Source organism: Populus nigra, chromosome 9, assembly GCF_951802175.1.
Source record: "Populus nigra chromosome 9, ddPopNigr1.1, whole genome shotgun sequence".
In the NCBI taxonomy this organism is placed as follows: domain Eukaryota; kingdom Viridiplantae; phylum Streptophyta; class Magnoliopsida; order Malpighiales; family Salicaceae; genus Populus; species Populus nigra.
This window is the reverse complement of record NC_084860.1, coordinates 12212888-12233545: the sequence shown is the minus strand read 5'-3', so window position 1 is coordinate 12233545 and position 20658 is coordinate 12212888. Positions and strand designations below refer to the sequence as shown.

Sequence of the window (20658 nt, the reverse complement as noted above, 5' to 3'; positions counted from 1 at the left end):
AAAATCATGCAAATCTCGTGTTCATGTGATCATGTAATTAATAATCAAGATTGAGATTTGATCCCGGAAAGTCGAAAGAAATTTGATAGGAGTATGACACAATAAAAACTTGTCCCAAGACATCAACACTATTGAAATAAAGTCGAAAACGCCATGAAGTCATTTAATCTTTGATAAGTCGAATTCAGTTCGTTCAAGAACCAAAGAATGCAAGAATCTCTCTCACACGTTAAACTGAAAAGTTTAGAAGTGTTATTCATCAAAGGTTGTCAAAACTTAGACTTACAAGAGATTAAGGTTCTGTTGAAGTTTGAAATGTGTTGAATCTGGTGGAACCTGTTATCTCAAGTATTATTATATAGTAAGACTAGGGTTTGGATAAATCTCTTGGTTTAAAATACCAATTTGGAGGGAAGACTTAAGTAGCTACAATGAAAGGGTCAGAATGGAAAAATTCATTTTTAATAGTTAAAATATTTTGAAATTTTAGTTTTTCAATGCAATCAGATTTTTCTTTTGAAAACTTTTAAGATGGTTCAAATGGGGAATTTAGATTAAAAGAAAGTAGGGGTATTTGTGAAGAAGAACTTGCTTCTATTTTGGAAATTAGTTTGAGGGATTTACCTGCCTAAGAAGATTTTTCTTCTTAGAGGACTTCTAGCTAATAGTTTATAAGGCCATAAGCAATTCTGATGAATTGGATAGGAATTCTACCCAATTTTGTACCTGTAAAGAGCGATCTACTTTCTCATCTTCAATTATTGCTTCATACCAGGATTTAATTTGTTTTGCAGAAGAAATGGTTGAAGCAAAAAGTTTTGTAAGGTTTTGTGATTTTTGAGATTTTGGAGATTCAAACTTTATTTGTATGACTTTGCCTTTGTATTTGGTTTTGGATTTGGGAGGCATCGGGACCTGTTTTGGAGGACATCTTTGTTTAGGAAATCAAGAATGAAATTTATATCTCCTTTTATATATATATATATATATATATATATATATATATATATATATATATAAAATACCTAATACAGCTTGTCATCAGGTAAAAATCTGTTTTAAAAGCAATATTTTAAATATCTTTCTATAAAAAATCTTTAATAAATTTGCAATAAATATGTAAAAGGAATTTATGATTTAATAAATCACTTTCAAATTTTGTAATGCATAATACAATATAAAGAATTTTTTTTTTATAGTAGAATAATTCTTTTGACAATCATTTCAATGCGCAGATGTAAACTGAAGAATTTATTCTTTGTTATTTTGTACTTGTTTAAGAATACCCCCATATCCCAACTCAAAAGCATTTATCTTAACTATTTTAGGAGCTAAGGGATTGTCAATACGTAAGCAAGAAATTTTTTGAACTTGTTTTTTTAATTTATCAAACAATCCTAGCATGTTTATCAAACCATGTAACATGGTTCTTTCTCAATCGGTTTTACTATTCTACTCATATTGGGATAAAAATCTAGAACATAATTTAGACTTTCTATAAACTTTTATAGCTAGGTTTTATCTAGAATCTGTCAAGAAATTTATTAGCAAATGTAAGGGGTCTCTAAATAAGTGTAATGGTTCATTGGGAGATATAATGATGAAGAAAATGAATACAAGTTTGGAAAAGAGAAATCTTTATTTTTGGAATAACTAAACCATTTTTCTTTGCGACATAAAAGAATATTTAAAATGTTTAAAATGTTGTTCTATTGAATTTAACAAGATAAAAACATCATTAATGTATATTATGCATAATTTTGAATATGCATTGAAAGTATCATTCATGATTCTTTGAAATTTAGAATGAGCATTTTTTTTATCCAAATGGAATGACATTCCACTCTTATTGATCAAATGGAACTATAAATGCAATTTTGTAACGATCTTTTGGATGAATTTGAATTTGCCAAAATCCTAACTTTATATGAAACTTTGAAAAATGAATGCAGAATGTAATTTTTGCAACAAATTGTTTTTGTTCGTAATTAGATATCTAATCCATTTCAAAGCTTTGTTCAAATGTTTATAATTTATAACAAGCCTTGGTGTGCCTCGTTCAATCTCAGAATTTTTGTTAACATAAAAGACAGCACATGACTAAGGTGAGCTAGACTTTTGTATAAGACCTTTAGACTCTAAATCTTTGATTTCGAGTCAATAATGTTATTCTAATTTAGCATTCATTTGAATATGTCTTGTTTTTATAGAAATGTATTTCTCATTAAAATTATCATCATAAAGAAGATTAACAATATGTTTTCTCTTCCAAAAGGCATTTGGTAGATCATAACAAATATCTTTTTCTATCTTGCTTTGAAATTTTGAAATTCTTTTTTGTAAAATAAAATTTTGTAACTACTGCTTATTTTTTTTATAAAAGGTATCTTGTCTAAGATGCATGAGATGAGCTTGCTTTCCTCGAATCAATGTATTAATATTATGAGTATGAATAGAACATGCTTTGATCATATTTAAATTCCTAGTTTTTTGTTTTTCTAAGAAAAGGAAAAACAAGTTTCAAATCATTGATTTTTGAAATAATACTTTCATCATTAAATTTGTAAGGAGTAATCATATCAATGAAATGAGTGCCAAGAATAATAGTATGATTAATATCATTTATAACAACAAAGAATCTTTAAGATAAAACTTATTATTAAAAACTGATGCTTAAGTTTTTTATTTAATGACTAATTTAGTATAATTTGTCGCATAAAGTTTTTTGGAAGTGCTTTGTAAAAATTATTTTGGAACTATTTATTTTTTAATATAATACAAATTTGCACATGTATCAAACAAGACAATAATATCTATTTTAAAATCATTTGAAAAAATTAATGTAATTTTTATGATGTACTTTTTTGAAGTAATTTGAGTTAAAACATGCAGAAAATCTTTAGGGACATGCTTAATATTTGAAAATGCATGATTCTCTAGGGTTTGATCTTTTAATTTTGGTTCAGAATTAGACTGGTTCTCTAACTTTGTAAGAAGGTGTTGGAAAATAGCAAAGTCTTTTTGTTGGGCTTGTTTGAAGTTTTGTAGTTTAGTCTTAAGGGTTTTGATTTTAGATTGTAGTTCTAGGATAATAGCAAAATGTTTAGATTTCTTCTTTCTGTTGAGAATTTTGGTAACGTCATAAGTATTTGTATTGGTTGATGGCAATAGTGATTGTCTTTGAATAGGGTGTGGTGTCTTTGGTTTATCAAAGGAACTCATAAGTTTGTCTAGATAAATTGTTTTTGTAATTAAGGATCATTAAGTCTTTTAATAGCTTCAAGAATAAATTCTCAATCTTGGATTAAGATATTTATTTGTTCTGAAGTGGTATGGTTTGATGTATCTAAGCTAGAACTGGATGGTGCTAACTTATAAATTTGGAAAGGTCCTTTAGAAATGTCTAATGGGTTGGATTCAATCTCAAATGCTTCAATCAAGAGGTTTTAGATATGGTAAATTACTTCTTTTTCTTCTTCTAATTGGAGTTCATGTAGCTTTATATTGATTCGATAAAATCTAGAGGTATGATTTTTCTAACACATTTATAATAAGTAATGTTTTTAGGGTCAAATTTGGGCTTGGATTTTGATTTTAACTTAAAAGGTTTTGTGGGCTTTGTAAGGTCTTTTTGTAGTAAGGCTTAGTTTTAGTATAGAAACGTTTTCTGTATTTATGGGCTTATTTTTTGTGAGGTGGTTTATTAGGCTTTAAGGTGGTGGGTTTGGAGCATGAACTACTACAGGTTGGCTTTGGTATGGATAGGTCAAATTGTTGATAAAAACTACCTAATTTTTATGTAGTTCTTCTCATCTCCCACTTAATGTGTTTTTAAAATTTAAGGTTTTGACAAATCTTAAAACCTTTTTTTTCCGGTAAAACTAACAAGCTCATCATATGTTAGTTAGTCACAAATTATTGTTTTAGAGACAAAAAAATCTCTTTGATCTTATTCCTAACTGTATCTCCTAGAAGGGTTGGCAGACCAGCAAGAAATTTATCTTTTCATAAAGGTTGGTTTAAATCTTCTCAGGGCATGACATAGGGAAGAAAAATGGTTTTATACCATTGGAAGTCATTAAGTTTTTTTTACATCTAAGGTTGGAAAAAAGTTCAACATTTTTATCTTTAAGATGGGAACGATCTTTAACAAAATATAGAGAAATGGTTAAAATAAAGGTTGAGACTGTATCTTGGATGATGTTTCTATCTGAGTTAATGATAAGTATTTGGTCTTCAGTCATTTGGATGGAGTTAAAGATTTCAAGGTGTTAGGTTTCAATGAGATGATAATCCCATCATCGTTTTAACTAGCTAGAAAAATCAGTTATAAGGAATTCAACTATAGCTTTGTATGGGGTTTCAGTTTGGGTTTTGTAAGCATTGACAACGATGGTCATTTGTTGCAAGATGTTTAGGATATTATATTCGGACATTCCATCTATTTTCTATTCATAGAGGGAAGATGCATTGAATCTATATTGGTTTATAATGGTTGGTTCATTATGAATGGCTATATGAGGGGCAATGATTGTTTTAGGAGTAAGATTTCTCCAGGCAAGTTTATTGATTTTAGAAGTTTATTCTTGAAATGTTTATTCATTAGAGGCCTGGGTTTGATAATTTTGAATAGTGTTTATATGGCTTGTGGAGATTTGAGAATTGTTATTGATTTGTGGGGTGTTGGGAGCAATCAAGATTCATCTGAGATTCTAGAACTGGTTGAATGTCTATGAAAGGACAATCTGACTTTACCATCACTATATTGGGTTATTTGTTTGAGTTGAATATTTGGTTGTGGTGGTTATAAAGGTTCAGGTTGGGTGACACCTTTAAGGATTCAGTCCTCTGATAGGATAACATATTTTCATTGGATAGATTTGGGTACAACTATATTTGATTTAAAAAGGTTTGTTTAGAGAAGTAAGGTTTCACCTTTCTGATATTAGAATTTATGTTTATTGATAGAAGCAGAAAATATGACTTTGCAATGGATCTTAAAGATTAAGGCTACAAGAATGGATCCTTCAAGCATGTTGTTATTATAGGTTTTTATTTGTAAGATTATACTTTGTAGGATGTTTTTGTCTTTGAGAGAAATGATTAGGTTTGGATAACAATCAAAAGAAACAAGAACACTACATAAACCAGACTCAATGAAACTAAGTATTGGATCTTGGAAATTTTGGAATCTAACATCTCTAAGTACAACTAGGATGGAAGTATTTAGATCTTCTTTGGTAAAAGATTTGATTCCTACTTGTACAAGGCCAATATAAATATATTTATAGTTTTTGTCTTTGTGTTTTTGTAGGAATTTTTTGGGAACGGAGCTGGATAGTTTCAAAAGGCTTAGTAAGCTGAATATCCATTTCTTTAGTTTCTATTGTAAAGTTGGTTTTTAAAAGATTGAAAGAAGAAGTTTGTAAATTTGGTTCTTTTGAACTTTTGGAATTTTTCAATCATCTATATTTTTTGTAAAATCTTCAATTGTAATCTCTTCATTATTTATAATTCTTTTGTTTTTAGAAGAATCAAAAGTAGAAGTTGAAATAGAAGTTGTTTTATAAAAAAATAGAATCTATGTTTTAAAAGGATAATTTAGAAAATAAGCTGCAAGTTATACGAATTTACTATCCTATCATCACTCTTCAACGAGACTTACATCATTTAGTAGTAATCACCTATAATTCTAAGGTTCTCTCTTCTCATTAGGTTTTTGAGATTTTGTATGAACAATGCTACCCATATTCTAATAGGTTTTGATACCAAATACGCAGAGTTGTTACACATGAGATTGATCTTAAGATTTGGCCATACATTTCCAACTAACATACTTGATTTTAAAACATAATATAAAACATATAAATTACATAGTACAATTATAATGTTGGATATAAGAGAATAGTAGTATGTTCACTTTTAGCCTAGCCACCCCTCCTTTTTTTCATCACCAATATTCAATTTTATGATTCTTAATTGTCCATTCACCGATGTACTAATCTTTGTTATCCGAGAGATTAGTCTCTCCAATTGTCCATTAATCATGGAATCAATCACATTTATCAGGGAAGTAAATTACCTTAATCTCCTACTAACTAGAGCTCGAATCTTATTAACTAGCGAGTAAGTTTCTCAAATTTCCCATTAAACAAGACACTAATCTCATTAACAAGAGAGTTAGTTTCTTGAATTGCTCATTAAATAGGGCACTAATCCCATTAACTAGGGGGTTAGTTTCTCAAATTGTCCATTAAATAAGGCATTATTCTCTTTAACCAGAGAGTTAGTTTCTCAAATTTCTTTCTCTTTCCATTTACAACTCTAGACAAAGATTCAATAGAAATAATAAAATCATTATTAGAAACTAACTAATTACCTACAAGATGTTGAACACCTACTTGATGTCTGTGCATGTGAGTTGGTCCCCTGCTGTTGATTGGGTTCTATGGCCTAGCCTATATCAATAAAACCAACTCATCATTTGGCATTCATCCATCATATCACTCAATTTTATTTTTCATATAAATCTTGAATTCTCATTTAATTTGTATCAAGTATTCCCATTCTAAACAATGTCTATTTCCTTTTTTTTATTCATTTTTATTTTTTTAATCGGTACAACTTTATATAACTTCCTCATTATTTGACCCAACCAAATTGACTCTTCCTTTTCTTTTCATGAAGTTAACCGATTTCCTTTCCCATAATCAATATAATTTTTGCCTTTCGATTCTTAATGACTAATCTATTTTTTTTTTTGAATTTTTCCTCTCTTTTCCTATCCATCAATATTCACCTAATAAAAAAAATCTCCAACAATCTAAATTAATTGCATTAAGATTTCCAATCACCCAAATTTTCTCCCTAGCCAAAACTAATCCAATAAAAGAGGCATTTATTCTTTCAATTTTTTTACGTTAAATTGTTACCCATTCTTAATTCATGCTAATAATCATTAATCAATCTCAATAACATTAACCTATTACATAATCAATACAATTTCATCCTCACAAAAACATGACATTCACAATTCATTAACAAAAACTTAAATTCAATGCAATTAATCTATTTAAAAGTATTTCTTATCTTAAATGGATGATTTTCCAAGTGTTGAAAGCTTAAGAAATCAAGCCCCCTTCAATTCCCCCCTTTCTTTTTCAAAACCCTAACCCTTAATTTACTCTCCAAAAGCTAACCCAAAACCTTTAATCTCCCTTTTTAATTCCTTTTTAAAGCTTTAAACATCCTCATCTCTCTTCTTTTGGTTGAATTTTGCAAGAATTTAGAAGAAAAAACCACAATTTCTCCCCTCTTTCTCATGCAAACCATTGGTTGGGTGGAGAAGAAATGGATATTTATACCCTAATTTTTCATTAATTACACATTGGCCCCTATTTGTGTTTAATTATCTTTTATTCCACCTCATTTCCCTCTAATAACTTTATACTTTGTAATTTTTTTATCCAATTTTGCCCCTTCATTTATCTAATTTTATTTCATCTAACTTGATCCAGTTTATTTCTTGGACTAAAAATAAATTTCTTTTATTTCTTTTTGGGAAAAGATTTAACAATAAAAGTCAATGCATAATTTTGTAAAAAACAAAAAGGCATAAATACCATTGGCCAATTGTTCAATTTTTTTTAGTGTAGGGGTAAATAAGTATTTGTACTGTTTATAAAAAAATAAAAAGATGAAAATAACCTCTAACAAATCTTCATTGACTAATTGACATTTGAAAAAGATGAAACCACTCTCAAAACTAAGGCAAACGAAATTTTCTTCAAAGGAAAAAAGCATAATTTTACTATCACAATGAATAGTCTTTTGTGTCTGTGTGCTAACTAAAATCTATAGTATTTTGGCAACGTTTTATATGTTCTGTTAATTGTAAGTAGTTTATTAGCTTGCACTACGCCTGAGTTGGAGTAATATTTATTTCAAACGTAAAAAAAGTCAAGGTATTACCAGCATGTCTAAAAAAAATAGATTTTAACCATTAATTTAAAATCAACTCCATATTGAATGATATTTTTATCTAATATTTAGATGGAAACATATTAGATCTATCTATGTCCATCTAGATTGACTTGCAAAACTTACGGAGATCATCTTAAAAAAAAACTAAAAAGCTAAATTTCAACCTAACTCAATGTTGAAAGATGAAATTGATAAAAAATAAAAACCAATTAAAAAAACATGTGAACTTGAGTCAACCAATTTATCTTGTGATGCAAGTTATGCACGCCATCAGATTCAATAATTTTTTTATCCCATAAATTATTTTTCACTTAATAGATTTATATGTTAATAAAACGTATGAGAATTGTTTTGTATAAAATATTTTTTTAAAAAGAAAAAAACAAGAGAGTTGTGTGTGACTAAGATAACAAAAGTAAATTATTGATAACAAAGGGTCAAATTGTGTTTTTTTTTTAAGTTAAATAAATAAATAAAATATATCATCGATAACAAATGGTGAAATTTTTTTTTTTTTAAATCTGAGTACAAAAAAGGTATTAAAAAGAAAAAAATTAATAAACTGGATGTTGTGGCGTAACTTGTCAAACTTACGATCCGGGTCATAGACTTTACCGGGTTCGATATTTCTTTCATAAATCTATAATTAACCTAAATATACTAAAAAAAATAAAAAAGAGCTTAAAAACAGCCCAACAATGTAAACCCATGGGCTAACGCCCTAGGTTTGTGAAAAGAAGAGCCTAGGCGCGTAGGCCTTTAAACCCAACCTTGCATGCTTATGCCTGTAATTTTTTTCTCATTTAAAAGGGTAGAAAACTTATCATCCGCCTCTATTTTTTGAAAAAAAAATAAACAAACAACATGCCGCCTGTTGTGCAGATGACGTGTTGTTTGCCAGTTTAGATTTCAGACATCACTATGATGGCTAAAAAATTGGACCTATTGGTTTTTTTATGAATTTTTTTCAACCTATTTTAACCCCAAAACACCATACAAAAGTCTTAAAACATCAACATACCAATATATCAACCTAATAAAAAAAATGATCCAAATCACAAAATCAACCCGAATAAAAATTTTTATTCTCAATTTAGATGTGGTTTTTTAAGCTATATTGAGGTTCAAAACAATAATTTTAAGTTTTTTTTATTGAATGGATCCTATTGACTCTAATTTCAATCATTTTAGTAGTCGAAATAGGTGTTAACAAAGACTTTTTCTTTATACACCGAATTCTAGAAAGTGTCTCTTTCTTATCTCATGAAAAAAGAACTGAAAAAATTAAAAAAATAAAGTTTGATATCCAAATTAAATTTTTTACAACTAGAGGGACTAACCACTTATTAACAAAAAAAAATAAAATAGAGACGATTAAATGTTTAGATGAAATTTAAAATTGCTAGCTACTTTTTATTTTAGTCCTCTGTATTTCAATTTCACTATCACTGTCTCTTAATGAGATTGACTCACTTAATTGTAATACAAAAAAAGTCAGAAATTAAATTGAAAATTTAGAAAAAAATTTAACTATAAAAAGTGCAACTTCAATAGTAAAATATTACATATCTTAATTTTGTTTTTAATTTAATATTTAATTTAAATTAAAAAATGCTACGGGGTATTTAAGATAATAATAATGATTTATTTTTAAAATATTTTTTTATTAAAAAATATATCAAAATAAAAAAATATTTTTAATACTAATACAATAAAATAATTTTAAAAAATTAATTTTAAAAAATAAATCTCTAAATTTTTGAAGTACCAGATAAACACTAAATATATTTTCCCCGGTGAAAAACCCCTTCCTATCATTTCCTTGCTAAAACTTCCGTCTTCGGTCCTCTCTCTCTTTTTATGTTTAAAAAACACACAAAATCCCCAATTGTCTCTTTCAAATCCCTAACTTCACACTTTGATTCCTTCTGGTTGAGCAAAGCAAACCTTAAAAATCAAACCCCAAAATTCATTTCTTTTAAAGCTCAAAAAACGAAATCTTGATCTCAAAGCTATGTTTTTTAAGTGTAAATCCAAGCTTCAAATTTTGCAGCTTTTGAATTACTAGCTTTGGACCTTTTCTCCCTCAGCTTCGGCTTCAAAGTCAGTCTTTTTCCTTATTTTTTCTTCTTAAATTGTCTTTTTGATATCGTTGAAGCTGAAAATGTCTTCCCCCTTTTCGGAATAAAAATCTTTCAATATCGAAGCTGTTTTTAGTTTATTAATATTTCATGTGAACATTTCTGCAACTACAACTGTCACCTAACACATAAAAATTCAACCTTTTTTCTGTCAATAAATCTCCAAAACCTTCAAATTTGTGTTTTTAGTAAATTTGTCGAATACCCATTTGTGAAAATCGCATGAATACTTGAGTTTCGAAACCAAATGTCAGTAGAAAGATCATTTGAAGCATGGGAAGAGGTCCAAAGGCATGGCCAGGACCTGGCAGACCGGCTAGCTCAAGGGTTTTCAGGCCTTATACAGTCACATATGACATACCCACCTACGTTTTCTTGGCCGAACTCTCCAAAATCGAAGCCTTTTGATCTGGAGTTTCCGGGACATGGTTTTAGTAAAAATGATTTTGGGGTTTTAACTGATAATTCTGGGATAGATGGGGTTTCGGCTATTTTGGATATTGGAAATAGGATTGGACAAGCTGGGGCTGATTTTGGTGCGGCTTTGAATGGATTGGTGCATCAGTTTTTTAGGAGATTACCAGTGCCGTTTAAGCAGGAGGAGAGCGTGGGGGCTGGGTTGAGGATGGATGGTAAGAGGAGTGAGATGGGGCTATGTTTGGAGGGAGAGTTGGGTTTGGTTAGAGAGAGGTTGAGGGATTTTGGGTTTGTGGAGGATAATAGTGGCGGTGGCAGCCGTGGAGTGGATGAGTTGTTGAAAGAGGAAATTGGTGGGTTTAATTTGAAGGGAGTGGGATTTCTTGGCAAACCACAGGTAATGATTTTTATATGCTATTGTGTTCTAAGAATTTAGTTGTGTTTGTTTTGTTAGCGTAGAAGTGCTCATTTCATACAATAATGCAATTTGTGTATAGTTTCTAATGCTATTGAAGGAATAGACCACCTAACAGATTTTTAGCCTAAATTGTCTATTGAACTGTTTGTATGGAAGTGATATTATCTTTTGGAACTCGACTAGGAATAAGTCTTCGTTCTTATTTATGGAGGAGATGTTTTGGTTAATTATCAACTTTTTGTAGCCTTGATAAAAAATTCACAGATATAGGACGTTATCCAGTACGATGATGCGTTTGAAGCAACAGGACTTTCTGTTTGAGAAAGCCTGTGTTGTTTTAGAAGTCTTAGCTGATGCAAAGTACAATGTCCAGTCTAGTTAGTAGTGGAGCATTTGAAGCAATGTGCCATTTCGTTTGGCAAGGGCTGTGTCTAAAAGAAAGAGGATTAGATGACACCTTCCATCTCTCTTCTTCGGCAAGAGTGCTTCGTTTTAGAAGTAATTTGACGCAGCCGGTAGTGAAGGATAACGGAGTTTGTTATAAGTCGAAATCCTCAAAGACTAAGAACAGCTATGGAGAGACCCCCAAAATATTCAATTTTTATTTATCCATGTTGCACTTGCTAAAAGGCTATTACAACCTTTTATATAGAAAAAAAAAACTAGAAAACTCTAATAATACTGAATAGAAAAAATAAAATAGGAAAACTGTTCTCTTCAAATAGGAAAAAAAACTAGAAAAACATAATAATGCGAAATAATAAAATAAAAAAAAACATAAAATTAAGTTAGGAAAATATTTATTTTATTAGTCTCCTCAGGTTGGAAGGAACTTGCCCTCAAGTTTAGACCTTAGTTAGAAAATGTCTTCCACCACAAACATTCTTTTGTGTGGGCCACCCCATCATGGATCCCCAACATCTTTGTGTTGGCCTTCCCATCATGGGTCCCTAATATAACATCTTTGATGAGCTGCCCCATCGTGAGTCTTACCATTAAGATTTTCAATAACAACAACTGAAACAACACACTAGTTCTTGGACTTTTTCTTTCTTTCTTTCTTTCTTTCTTAAGGGAACCTCCTCATTCCCTCCTAAATAAACACATCATGTTCTGTGACCTATTTTAGCCATTGTTATTCAACAACATACAACAACTAACCACTAAAAATTTATGAGCTCTAATACATGTTTTCTATGACCTCCAACCAAAACCACTAAGAATTATTGGGTTTTGATATAACCTGATAGCTAGGTTTGTTACAAGTCAAAACCCTCAATGTCTAAGAATACCATAACTATGGAGTGACACCCAAAATATTTAATTTGTATTCATCCACGTCTCACTTGCCAAAAGGCTATTATAAGCCCTTTATATAGAAAACACAATTTAGAAAATCCTAATAATACCGAATAAGAAAAATAAAGTAGAAAAACTATTCTCTTCAAATTGAGAAAAAAACTAGAAAAACATAATAATACAAATTAAGAAAATAAAAATAGGAAAACATAAAATTAACTTGGGAAAATATCTATTTTCCCAAAAAATAAAAATAAAATCCTGCATCACAATTTCCTCATCCTGATATTTGTGTTTTCTTTTAGTTTTGTTTTTACTTCCTTGCTAGCTTTGTCTTACAAATGCTGGCTTGCTTTCATTTTAGGGACCTTCAATTTGTTGTGATCTCATTAATGATCTACTTTTGTTTTGTGCTGTATACTTAAGTTAATGTCTTGAGTGACTTGAAAAGTTTAGAGTGGAATATAATATCCTTGTGGTTTTCATTGGTTCTTCATAATAGTTGTCCTTATATAATGTGGTTGATCATATATAGAATTACTGTTTGGACATGGTTCTATAGCAAGGTCACAATCACATTTATTTGATGGGATCTAGGCAAATTGTAGGCAATTGAAGGAGAGGTTCACAATGTGTCAAAAACAGAATTTTCCTTGGTATTGAAATTTTGCGTGGCTTGAACAACATCAAGAAACCCTTAGAGAGGAAATTAAGTCTCACTATTTTAATTTTTTTTTAATGCCATTGTGAACATAATTCAAGGATTTCAGTATGAATTTAATTGTAATCCGTTTGTGCATTCTTTTTATGGTTCATTTCCACTGGATGCAGGGGACCATAAACATTACCTCAACTTATGACAGCAGAACTCACAACATTGAGGGTTCTTTGGTTGCAAGGGGAGATTTATGGAGAGTAGAGGCATCACATGGAAGTTCCACATCAAGAAATGATAATTCATCCATGTTCCTTGTCCAGCTTGGACCTCTGTTGATTGTGCGTGATTCAACCTTTCTTCTGCCTGTGCATCTTTCAAAGCAACACTTGCTTTGGTATGGTTATGATAGGAAGGTATGCCCAATTTTCTGTTTATTTTAATTGAAGTGTGAAAATAGATGTCATAGAAGTGTTACAATATTCTCCCTAGCTTTTGGATATTCTTTGGTAAACCTCATCTATACAGCAAGCTTATGTGCTCTTAACCTTTAGATTTCACCTGAAGCTTGACAAGAAATGGGCATGGGCTTTAGACAAGTGAACTTATGTATTCACTAAATGTTTCTTGCTTGCTCAATCCCAGCTGCTATACTGATTTCCAGCTATTCCTATTAATTGCGTTTTGTTCCCTATGTAATTTTGTTAGCTTTATGGTAACCTTTTTTCTATATTTGTTTTTTGTCACATTGGTTGATTTTTGGTGCATATGCTGATATCCCATCTTCCTAGTCTTTATCTTCTAGCTTCCATATCCTAACATCTTCTGTTCTTGATCATGGTTTCCTGCCTTTATTTGACATGTCAATTTTTTTTTGTTATTTTGATACAGAACATTTCATTGAGAATCGGTTTTCCCTTGTACTATATTAGATTTTGCATTTGGATATCTCTTTATAACTGCTTTATTAATCTGTTCTTCTAATGCACTATTTTTCTTGTATCTTTGTCAGACTGGAATGCATTCACTGTGTCCAGCTGTGTGGTCAAAGCATAGAAGGTGGTTGTTAATGTCAATGCTCTGTCTCAATCCTTTAGCTTGTGTAAGTTGTAGCTCCTTCTAAGCTATGAAAGGCATCAGAATCAGTCTATGTTTCATATTTGTATCTAGAGGCTTAAGTGTGGGCAGCCAAAAGCAATAGGCTGTATTATACATATTGTGGATTCAATGAAGAAGGGGAAACAGTAAGCATGATGCTTTGGCTTTGAGGCATCTGACAACTTTTGTGGGATAGGATAGTGTTCCTAGCCTCTTAATATTACAAGGCTTTAAGGAATTTTAGAAGTTATTTGCTGGTATTCAACAGAATTATAAATTATCTTGTTTTTGGTTCTTTCTATTGAATGTCTCTTCTAAAAATTCTTCCCATTCTAACAAAGTTTCTTCTTTCATCTTTCCCAAAAAGAACATTTTTATCAGTGGACAAAGTTTCATAGTTGGAAAATTTGTAGCCTTTTCATTGTCTTGAGATTCAACTAGCATCATGCCATTTCCCCTTCTTCATATGAAGTAAAAATTCCTTAGGAAGGGGAAGTGGAGCAAAGCAGGGATGTGAATGGAACTTAACTCTCTATTTAACTAGGCTGAATCCCAAATTCAGATTTTAGTTTTTGGTGGGGGGCGGGATAGCTTGTGGAAATTATTTTCAAAAGGAAACTAAGAATATCCGAGCAGCCTTGCAATCCTTCCTCCTCCTGTCCTCAAGCAGAAACCTTTCCCAAAAGTGTTATACATGGCTTTGCGATTGCCTGGTGATCCAGTTGAGTGCAGAAGCAATAACCTCTGTAATGAAAGCATGAAGAGCAGTCAATATGTCTTTTTGTTGCATTAAATCTTTAAAATTTGTGGAGCTGATTTCTCATTGACCTTTCTTCTTGTCTTCTTTCTCCTTGTCTCTTTCATCATGCAGTCTTTTGTAGATTTACAGTTTCCAAATGGGCAATTGACCTATGTATCTGGTGAAGGACTGTCTACCAGTGCTATCGTACCTCTTTGCGGAGGTCTTCTCCAAGCTCAGGGGCAATATCCTGGAGAAATGAGATTCAGCTTCTCTCATAAGGTCAGGTTTTGAACTTGTCAGCGAGTACTTGATGATTTCAGGGTATACCAGTGGATTTGTCTGCATTCATTTTGGTGGGGACTAAAGCCTATTGTTTTGAATAATTTATCAGAATAAGTGGGGAACACGCATTACACCGATGGTACAATGGCCTGACAAATCGTTTACATTGGGTTTTGCACATTCTTTAGCATGGCAGAGATCTGGTCTTATGGTGAGGCCAACTGTTCAGTTCAGGTAACTTTTAATGTTCATATTTGTTTAATAAAATTATGATCACTCTTTGTTTTGCCATACATGTGAAGATACAAGCAGAGTAGCTGCCTTATTATTGACTCTGGCCTTTTAATTTTGAAGTGCTTCAATAACCGTGAAAACAAACATGGTTTCTGAGGCCGATCCTGCTATTTATATTGTGAGCTTTTGCATTGCAGGTTATCCTGCAGTTCCTTTCGTAGCTTGGTATGGTTTATATGTAATTCTGGACCAATCTACAGAAACCAGTGAACTCAATGAACTAACCATAAATAAGGAAAAAAAAAGGAGAAATACAAGAATAGGAAAACAGAAATAATAAAACCCTGAATGACCTGCATTGGTGACTTGCTGAAGCAACAGTGTTGAACCTGAAAAAAAGGTGTCCTCTGTGTTTATGACTGCCAGTTTGAGCCGTCATTATGCCTGAAGATCTGAATGATAGCATAACTGGTGCATTTGGTAATTTTGATGCTATGTTACATTTAAACTGCACACCTGTTTTCCCTCAAAACTAATTGATAATTTCATCGAGAGATAACTGAACACTGTTGTCATCCAAAAATAGTAAACTGAAGCCAGAAAGAAGTAGAAAACGTTTCTTCAGAGCTAATCCCAGTTGCTTGTTCTATATCATTCATTTAACATGCTGCATTAGACTCTGACAGTGCAACTATTATTTTTCTGCTTCTTATAAAGTGGCATCAGAAGAATTTGGTCAACAGGAAAAAAGTAACACATTTCGTGTGTACTTGGTTAAACAATCACAAACCAGGGCCAGTCTGCATTTCTTGATGGTGCCAAACAAAGGTTGGACCTGGTTTTTTTTTTTATGATCAATCTTTGTTGTTTTAATCAGCATTTCTCCACCATAAACAATTAAGCGTCCATGAGAAGACATGATTGTTTTATTGGGTCATGACCACTGGGTTTAGTCAACTTGTTGATATTCCCTAGACCTGATGGTACCCTGATATCAATTATCTCATGCTCACAAATGGTTCGACTTTGGAAAAAGCATGAATACTGGTAAAACAAAGTAGATCTTGTTGAGGGCAAAATACATTTGCCAGTTATCATTCAAATACATGGTCCTATGTTTGCAGAACCTGTTTTCCCTTCCTTCACTTTTGTACTTTCACTTCACACTTGTTTTGTATCTTTAAGTCGAGCAAATTTATTCACCTTCTATGGTACTGGAAGTAAATATAATTACCTTTTTCTTCTCTTAATGATATCTTGTCAGTTTGTGCCCCACTTTTGGTGGAAGCAATCCTGGTTTGCATGCAGAACTGATTCACTCAGTGAATGACCATCTGAATCTGATATGCGGCTGTGCTGCAACGACGCACCCTTCTGCATTTGCATCACTATCGGTAAGCTGTGATGTTCCATTATCTGCTGTTGATCCATATCTTTTTATCTGGATTATACATCTCTGCTTGGTGGAATCTTTGGTTTCTTGGTCCATCCTTTTCTTTTTTAGTTGACAGAATGGGACCCAGGATGGGTACATGGGAAGTTTGCACCTAGCTGTTCTTGAAAATCAAATAAATGGTAGGATAACGAATCCCAAAATATAGATAACAATGGAAAGTACTGGGAATTATCTTCATGGAGACTGAAAGAATCTAAGGAAATGCTGGTTAATCTCATGCACCCTTCATGCCATTGGAAATATGCTGTTCCCTTCCAACCCGATAATCCACATTAAAATGAAGGGGTACAGTTTGCTAGTCCAACTGTTATCAAAGAGTTGACAGGTTAGAACGTTAGAATTCCCTGTAAGAGCAATGAACTGAAAGACAAACCATCAATTCACCATCCTGTTTTGCTGGTTGTATCTGGTACACCTGATTGTGCAAGTATTAATCTTCCCATATTTGGCAGTCCTTTGTCATAATCCTCTGGAGTGAACTCGTGCACAAACTAAAAAAAAACAAAGAAGCTATTTTCAATTGGTTACTTGTGTGCAAAAATGCAAAACCATTTTCATCAGAAACAAATCACCTCCTTTTCTTTGAATGCTTTTTCTCAAGTACCTTCAGTTTTTCCCAAACCTAAATTATCATCCTCTTATTTTCCTGTTTATTTGGAAAGTACAGAATCTTCTACATTTATGTACTATTCAATCTCCTTTGCAATCCAGAACACCCCAAGCTTTCTCTGATTTCAAATAGCAATATTGGAGTATTATACTCTGGATCTAATTGCCCCAAATCTTTTGGTTGCCAATTTGCATCTGAGAAACAACTCTGGAACATAGTAGAAAGAGATCACAAATGTCCACCAACAGAATTCAAGAAAAGAAAAATAGACAATGGATGCCTTAATGAGGAGGAGATCTTGTTCTGATTTTTGTCCTATCATCATCTTTCACCATGTTTCGCTGTGGAGCTATGCTGTGTTGTTAGATGCATGCATTTGCTGGACAAAATAGTTGTAAACACGCTCTGTTTTTGGATTGCATGTCTCATTATCATTCACATCTATGCCATATGCGCCTCATTCTGGGATTCTCTTCATTGCCTACAGTCTTGCTATGCATGCCTTTGGCCTCTTGCATGATGGAATCAACGATGATCTTGAAGTTTTGCTTCTTTTTTTTTGTTTTTTTGTTTTCATTACACCATCATAATCATTAATGGAGTTCTATTAGATGCTACCTTCCCTCAGATGCTTCTTGGTCCTTAAAATGAATTTCTTTTTGCCTGTAAAGAAAGTTCATGTTGATATTTGCAGTTTTTCCCCGAAGCTATTAAACACTTCTTACCTTTGGAAGGCAATCAATCTGAAGTCATCTCCTAAGTGAGACTTTCAGGTTGACATGTAATATTTTGAAAAATTTGGGCACAGGTTGACACGAGAGTGAAAGTTCAGGAAATATCTATGAAATCCCACAAGTCAAATTCTAATTTGATATCATCAGGAGGCCATTAATATCGGGAATCTTCTCCTACCTCTTAAAATGTCTTGTATACAGACTACTTTATGAAAGCAACAATTGAATAAGAAAATATGAATTTCTTTTGTGACAACAATAAAACTTTTTTAATAGATGCTGAGTGCATAGATATAACTGGTGTCTCATCAGCACTTATTAGTTGCACTACATCAAGATGGAAGGGCTAAATTTTAGTGAGTACGTTCTAACAACTGATGTGCTGCAACTAATATGGTTGTGGAACCAGACAAACAATGAACTTGTACTTCAATTTTCAATTAAACGGTTTGTATTTTTGTTTATAATATCATTTTGTCATGGTAATGTTTAATGGATCGTGGATCCTGACATATAGACGATGATGATTGCAGGTAAATATGGTACTGCGGGTGTTATTTATTCATCATTACCTAACATCCCTTTCTTTTTTGTTTCCTATTGCAGATTGGCAGGTCTAAGTGGAATGGTAATGTGGGGAGCTCAGGACTGGTTGTGAGACTCGATACTCCTCTCTCTAATGTTGGCCAACCTTCCTTTTCTGTTCAGATAAATAGTGGTGTTGAGTTTTGATTGATTTCCCCCGCATATCATGTTAGTTGAATTGTAAATAGCCACCATGCTTTTAACCTTATGATACCTACCCCACTTGTGTATACCTGACTGTTTTTGCATCAACCATAGTTTTCCCTTCTTCCCTCTCATGCTGGCATGTAGTTTTGTTTTCTGAAATAGAAAGGAGGGTGACATTATATAGATTTTGATTCGATTCTGCTATAAATTGACCTTTTCAGCTCCAGATAATGTCCAAGTTCCTTAAAACTAGTTAAAAATGATCAAGATAATGATATGGTTTTCCTTTTGGATTTTCGATTTCATTTATTTACTGAAATCATGAAGAGTGATTGAAAGTTAATTATCCTTTGAGAAGTATTTACGTGGATTACAATAATACAATCTATCATGTGATGGTCTGTTAAGGTGGACTGGCCATAACTTGTTTATATGAGTGGCCATGATTTGGCGCTAAGAGGATTTGTTTTCGGATGATGATAAGCCAGAGAAAAAAGAAAAAGAAAAAGAAAGAAACGACCAGAAGAAGTATTTACGTGGTGAAGAACGGTTTGTCTCCGAGCCACACCCCAAATTATGTAAATATAATTTTAGATTTTGATGTTAAATTTGTAATATCTTTATTGTTATAACTTAATTTTAGGTTATTCCTCTAAAATTTATTTTTTATTCTTTTAAAATAAAAAAAATAAAAAATAAAAAATAAAAAATAATATTCAGAAGACTATTATTTTGACAAAAGTAGGTCACGGAGGATTTCAATATAAAGGATGTTTAAGTTGTGATTTTGAATAAATTGAGAGTCTAATTGTATCATTGTATCTAAAATTTTATTGATAATATAGATTTAAGGTCAAATTAAATCATTATTAAATAAATTTGCATAAAAAATTAAATCTAAGAACATAATTAGATTTTTAATAGGCTAATTTGATTTAATTATTGGCTAAATTAAAAGCTTAAGAATTAATTTGGGTCAAATTAAAAGATTTAACTAAATGTAATGATTTAATTATACTTTAAATAAGTCAAATTAATTTTATTAGGGATTTAATCGGTAAACAATTAAGTTCAAAAGCCTAATTTGAGCTTTATTGAGAGGATTAGAATTTTAAAGGATCAAACTTAATTTTTACAAAGTCAATTGATTTAAATCATTGGTGAAATTGCAAAAAATTAAAAGTTTAGGATCAATTAGGAGTTAAATTAAAGAAATTCACAGCTAGGAATTTTTTTAAAAGAGACACGAACTCTCAGAATTTAATTGGCTGAAATCAGGAGTGAAATTGAAAATAATTGAAAGTTTAATATTCAATTAGAGGTTAAATTGAAGAAATTCACAGCCAATAATATTTTTAAAAGAGGCACTGAATTCTAGAGATTTAGTTGGCTTAAATTAGGAGTGAAATTAAAGAGAATTGAGAGTTTAATAGTCAATTAGGAGTTATATTAAAGACATTCACAACCAAGAACTTTTTAAAAAGAGGCACTGAACTCTGGGGATTTAATTGACTGAAATCAGGAGTGAAATTAAATAGAATTGAAAGTTTAATGGTCAATTAGAGGTTAAATTGAAGAAACCTAAAACCAAGGATTATAATGAAAAATGCACTGAAATTCGGGGTTGATATTGAAGTTTGGTAGGGGTGAAATTGCATAAAATTAAAAGTTCCAGGTCAATTAGGGACGCAAGTAGTGAGGTTTATAAATAAATGAGTAGGAAAAGGCAACAAAACTCTTGGAGGCTTAGAAGTAGATATAAATAAATGAGGGACATTGTAGTAATTGAACAATGAGTTGATAAATATAAATAGGAAGAGAAAAAGAAAAGAAAAGAGAGCTGTGTTCTTAGAGAGA

At 31.5% G+C, this 20658-nt stretch overlaps 1 protein-coding gene across 3 annotated transcripts; it reads left to right on the top strand.

The window, feature by feature from the left end:
- Window positions 1-9789: 9789 nt before the first annotated feature.
- LOC133703497 (uncharacterized) lies at window positions 9790-18984 on the top strand. Of its 3 annotated transcripts, XM_062128061.1 has the most exons (8): window positions 9790-10938; window positions 13090-13329; window positions 13926-14015; window positions 14883-15032; window positions 15145-15269; window positions 15467-15494; window positions 15987-16097; window positions 16534-16602. In XM_062128061.1, the coding sequence occupies exons 1-7, from the start codon at window positions 10372-10374 to the stop codon at window positions 16080-16082; spliced, it is 1296 nt and encodes a 431-aa protein (XP_061984045.1). In that variant the 5' UTR covers window positions 9790-10371; the 3' UTR covers window positions 16083-16097; window positions 16534-16602. The 3 variants fall into 3 exon arrangements, 2 of the variants coding, with proteins under 2 accessions (XP_061984045.1, XP_061984044.1); XR_009843892.1 differs by lacking the exon at window positions 15467-15494 and having other exon boundaries at window positions 9791-10938; XM_062128060.1 differs by lacking the exons at window positions 15467-15494; window positions 15987-16097 and adding an exon at window positions 18676-18984 and having other exon boundaries at window positions 9792-10938; window positions 16534-16663.
- Window positions 18985-20658: the final 1674 nt, after the last annotated feature.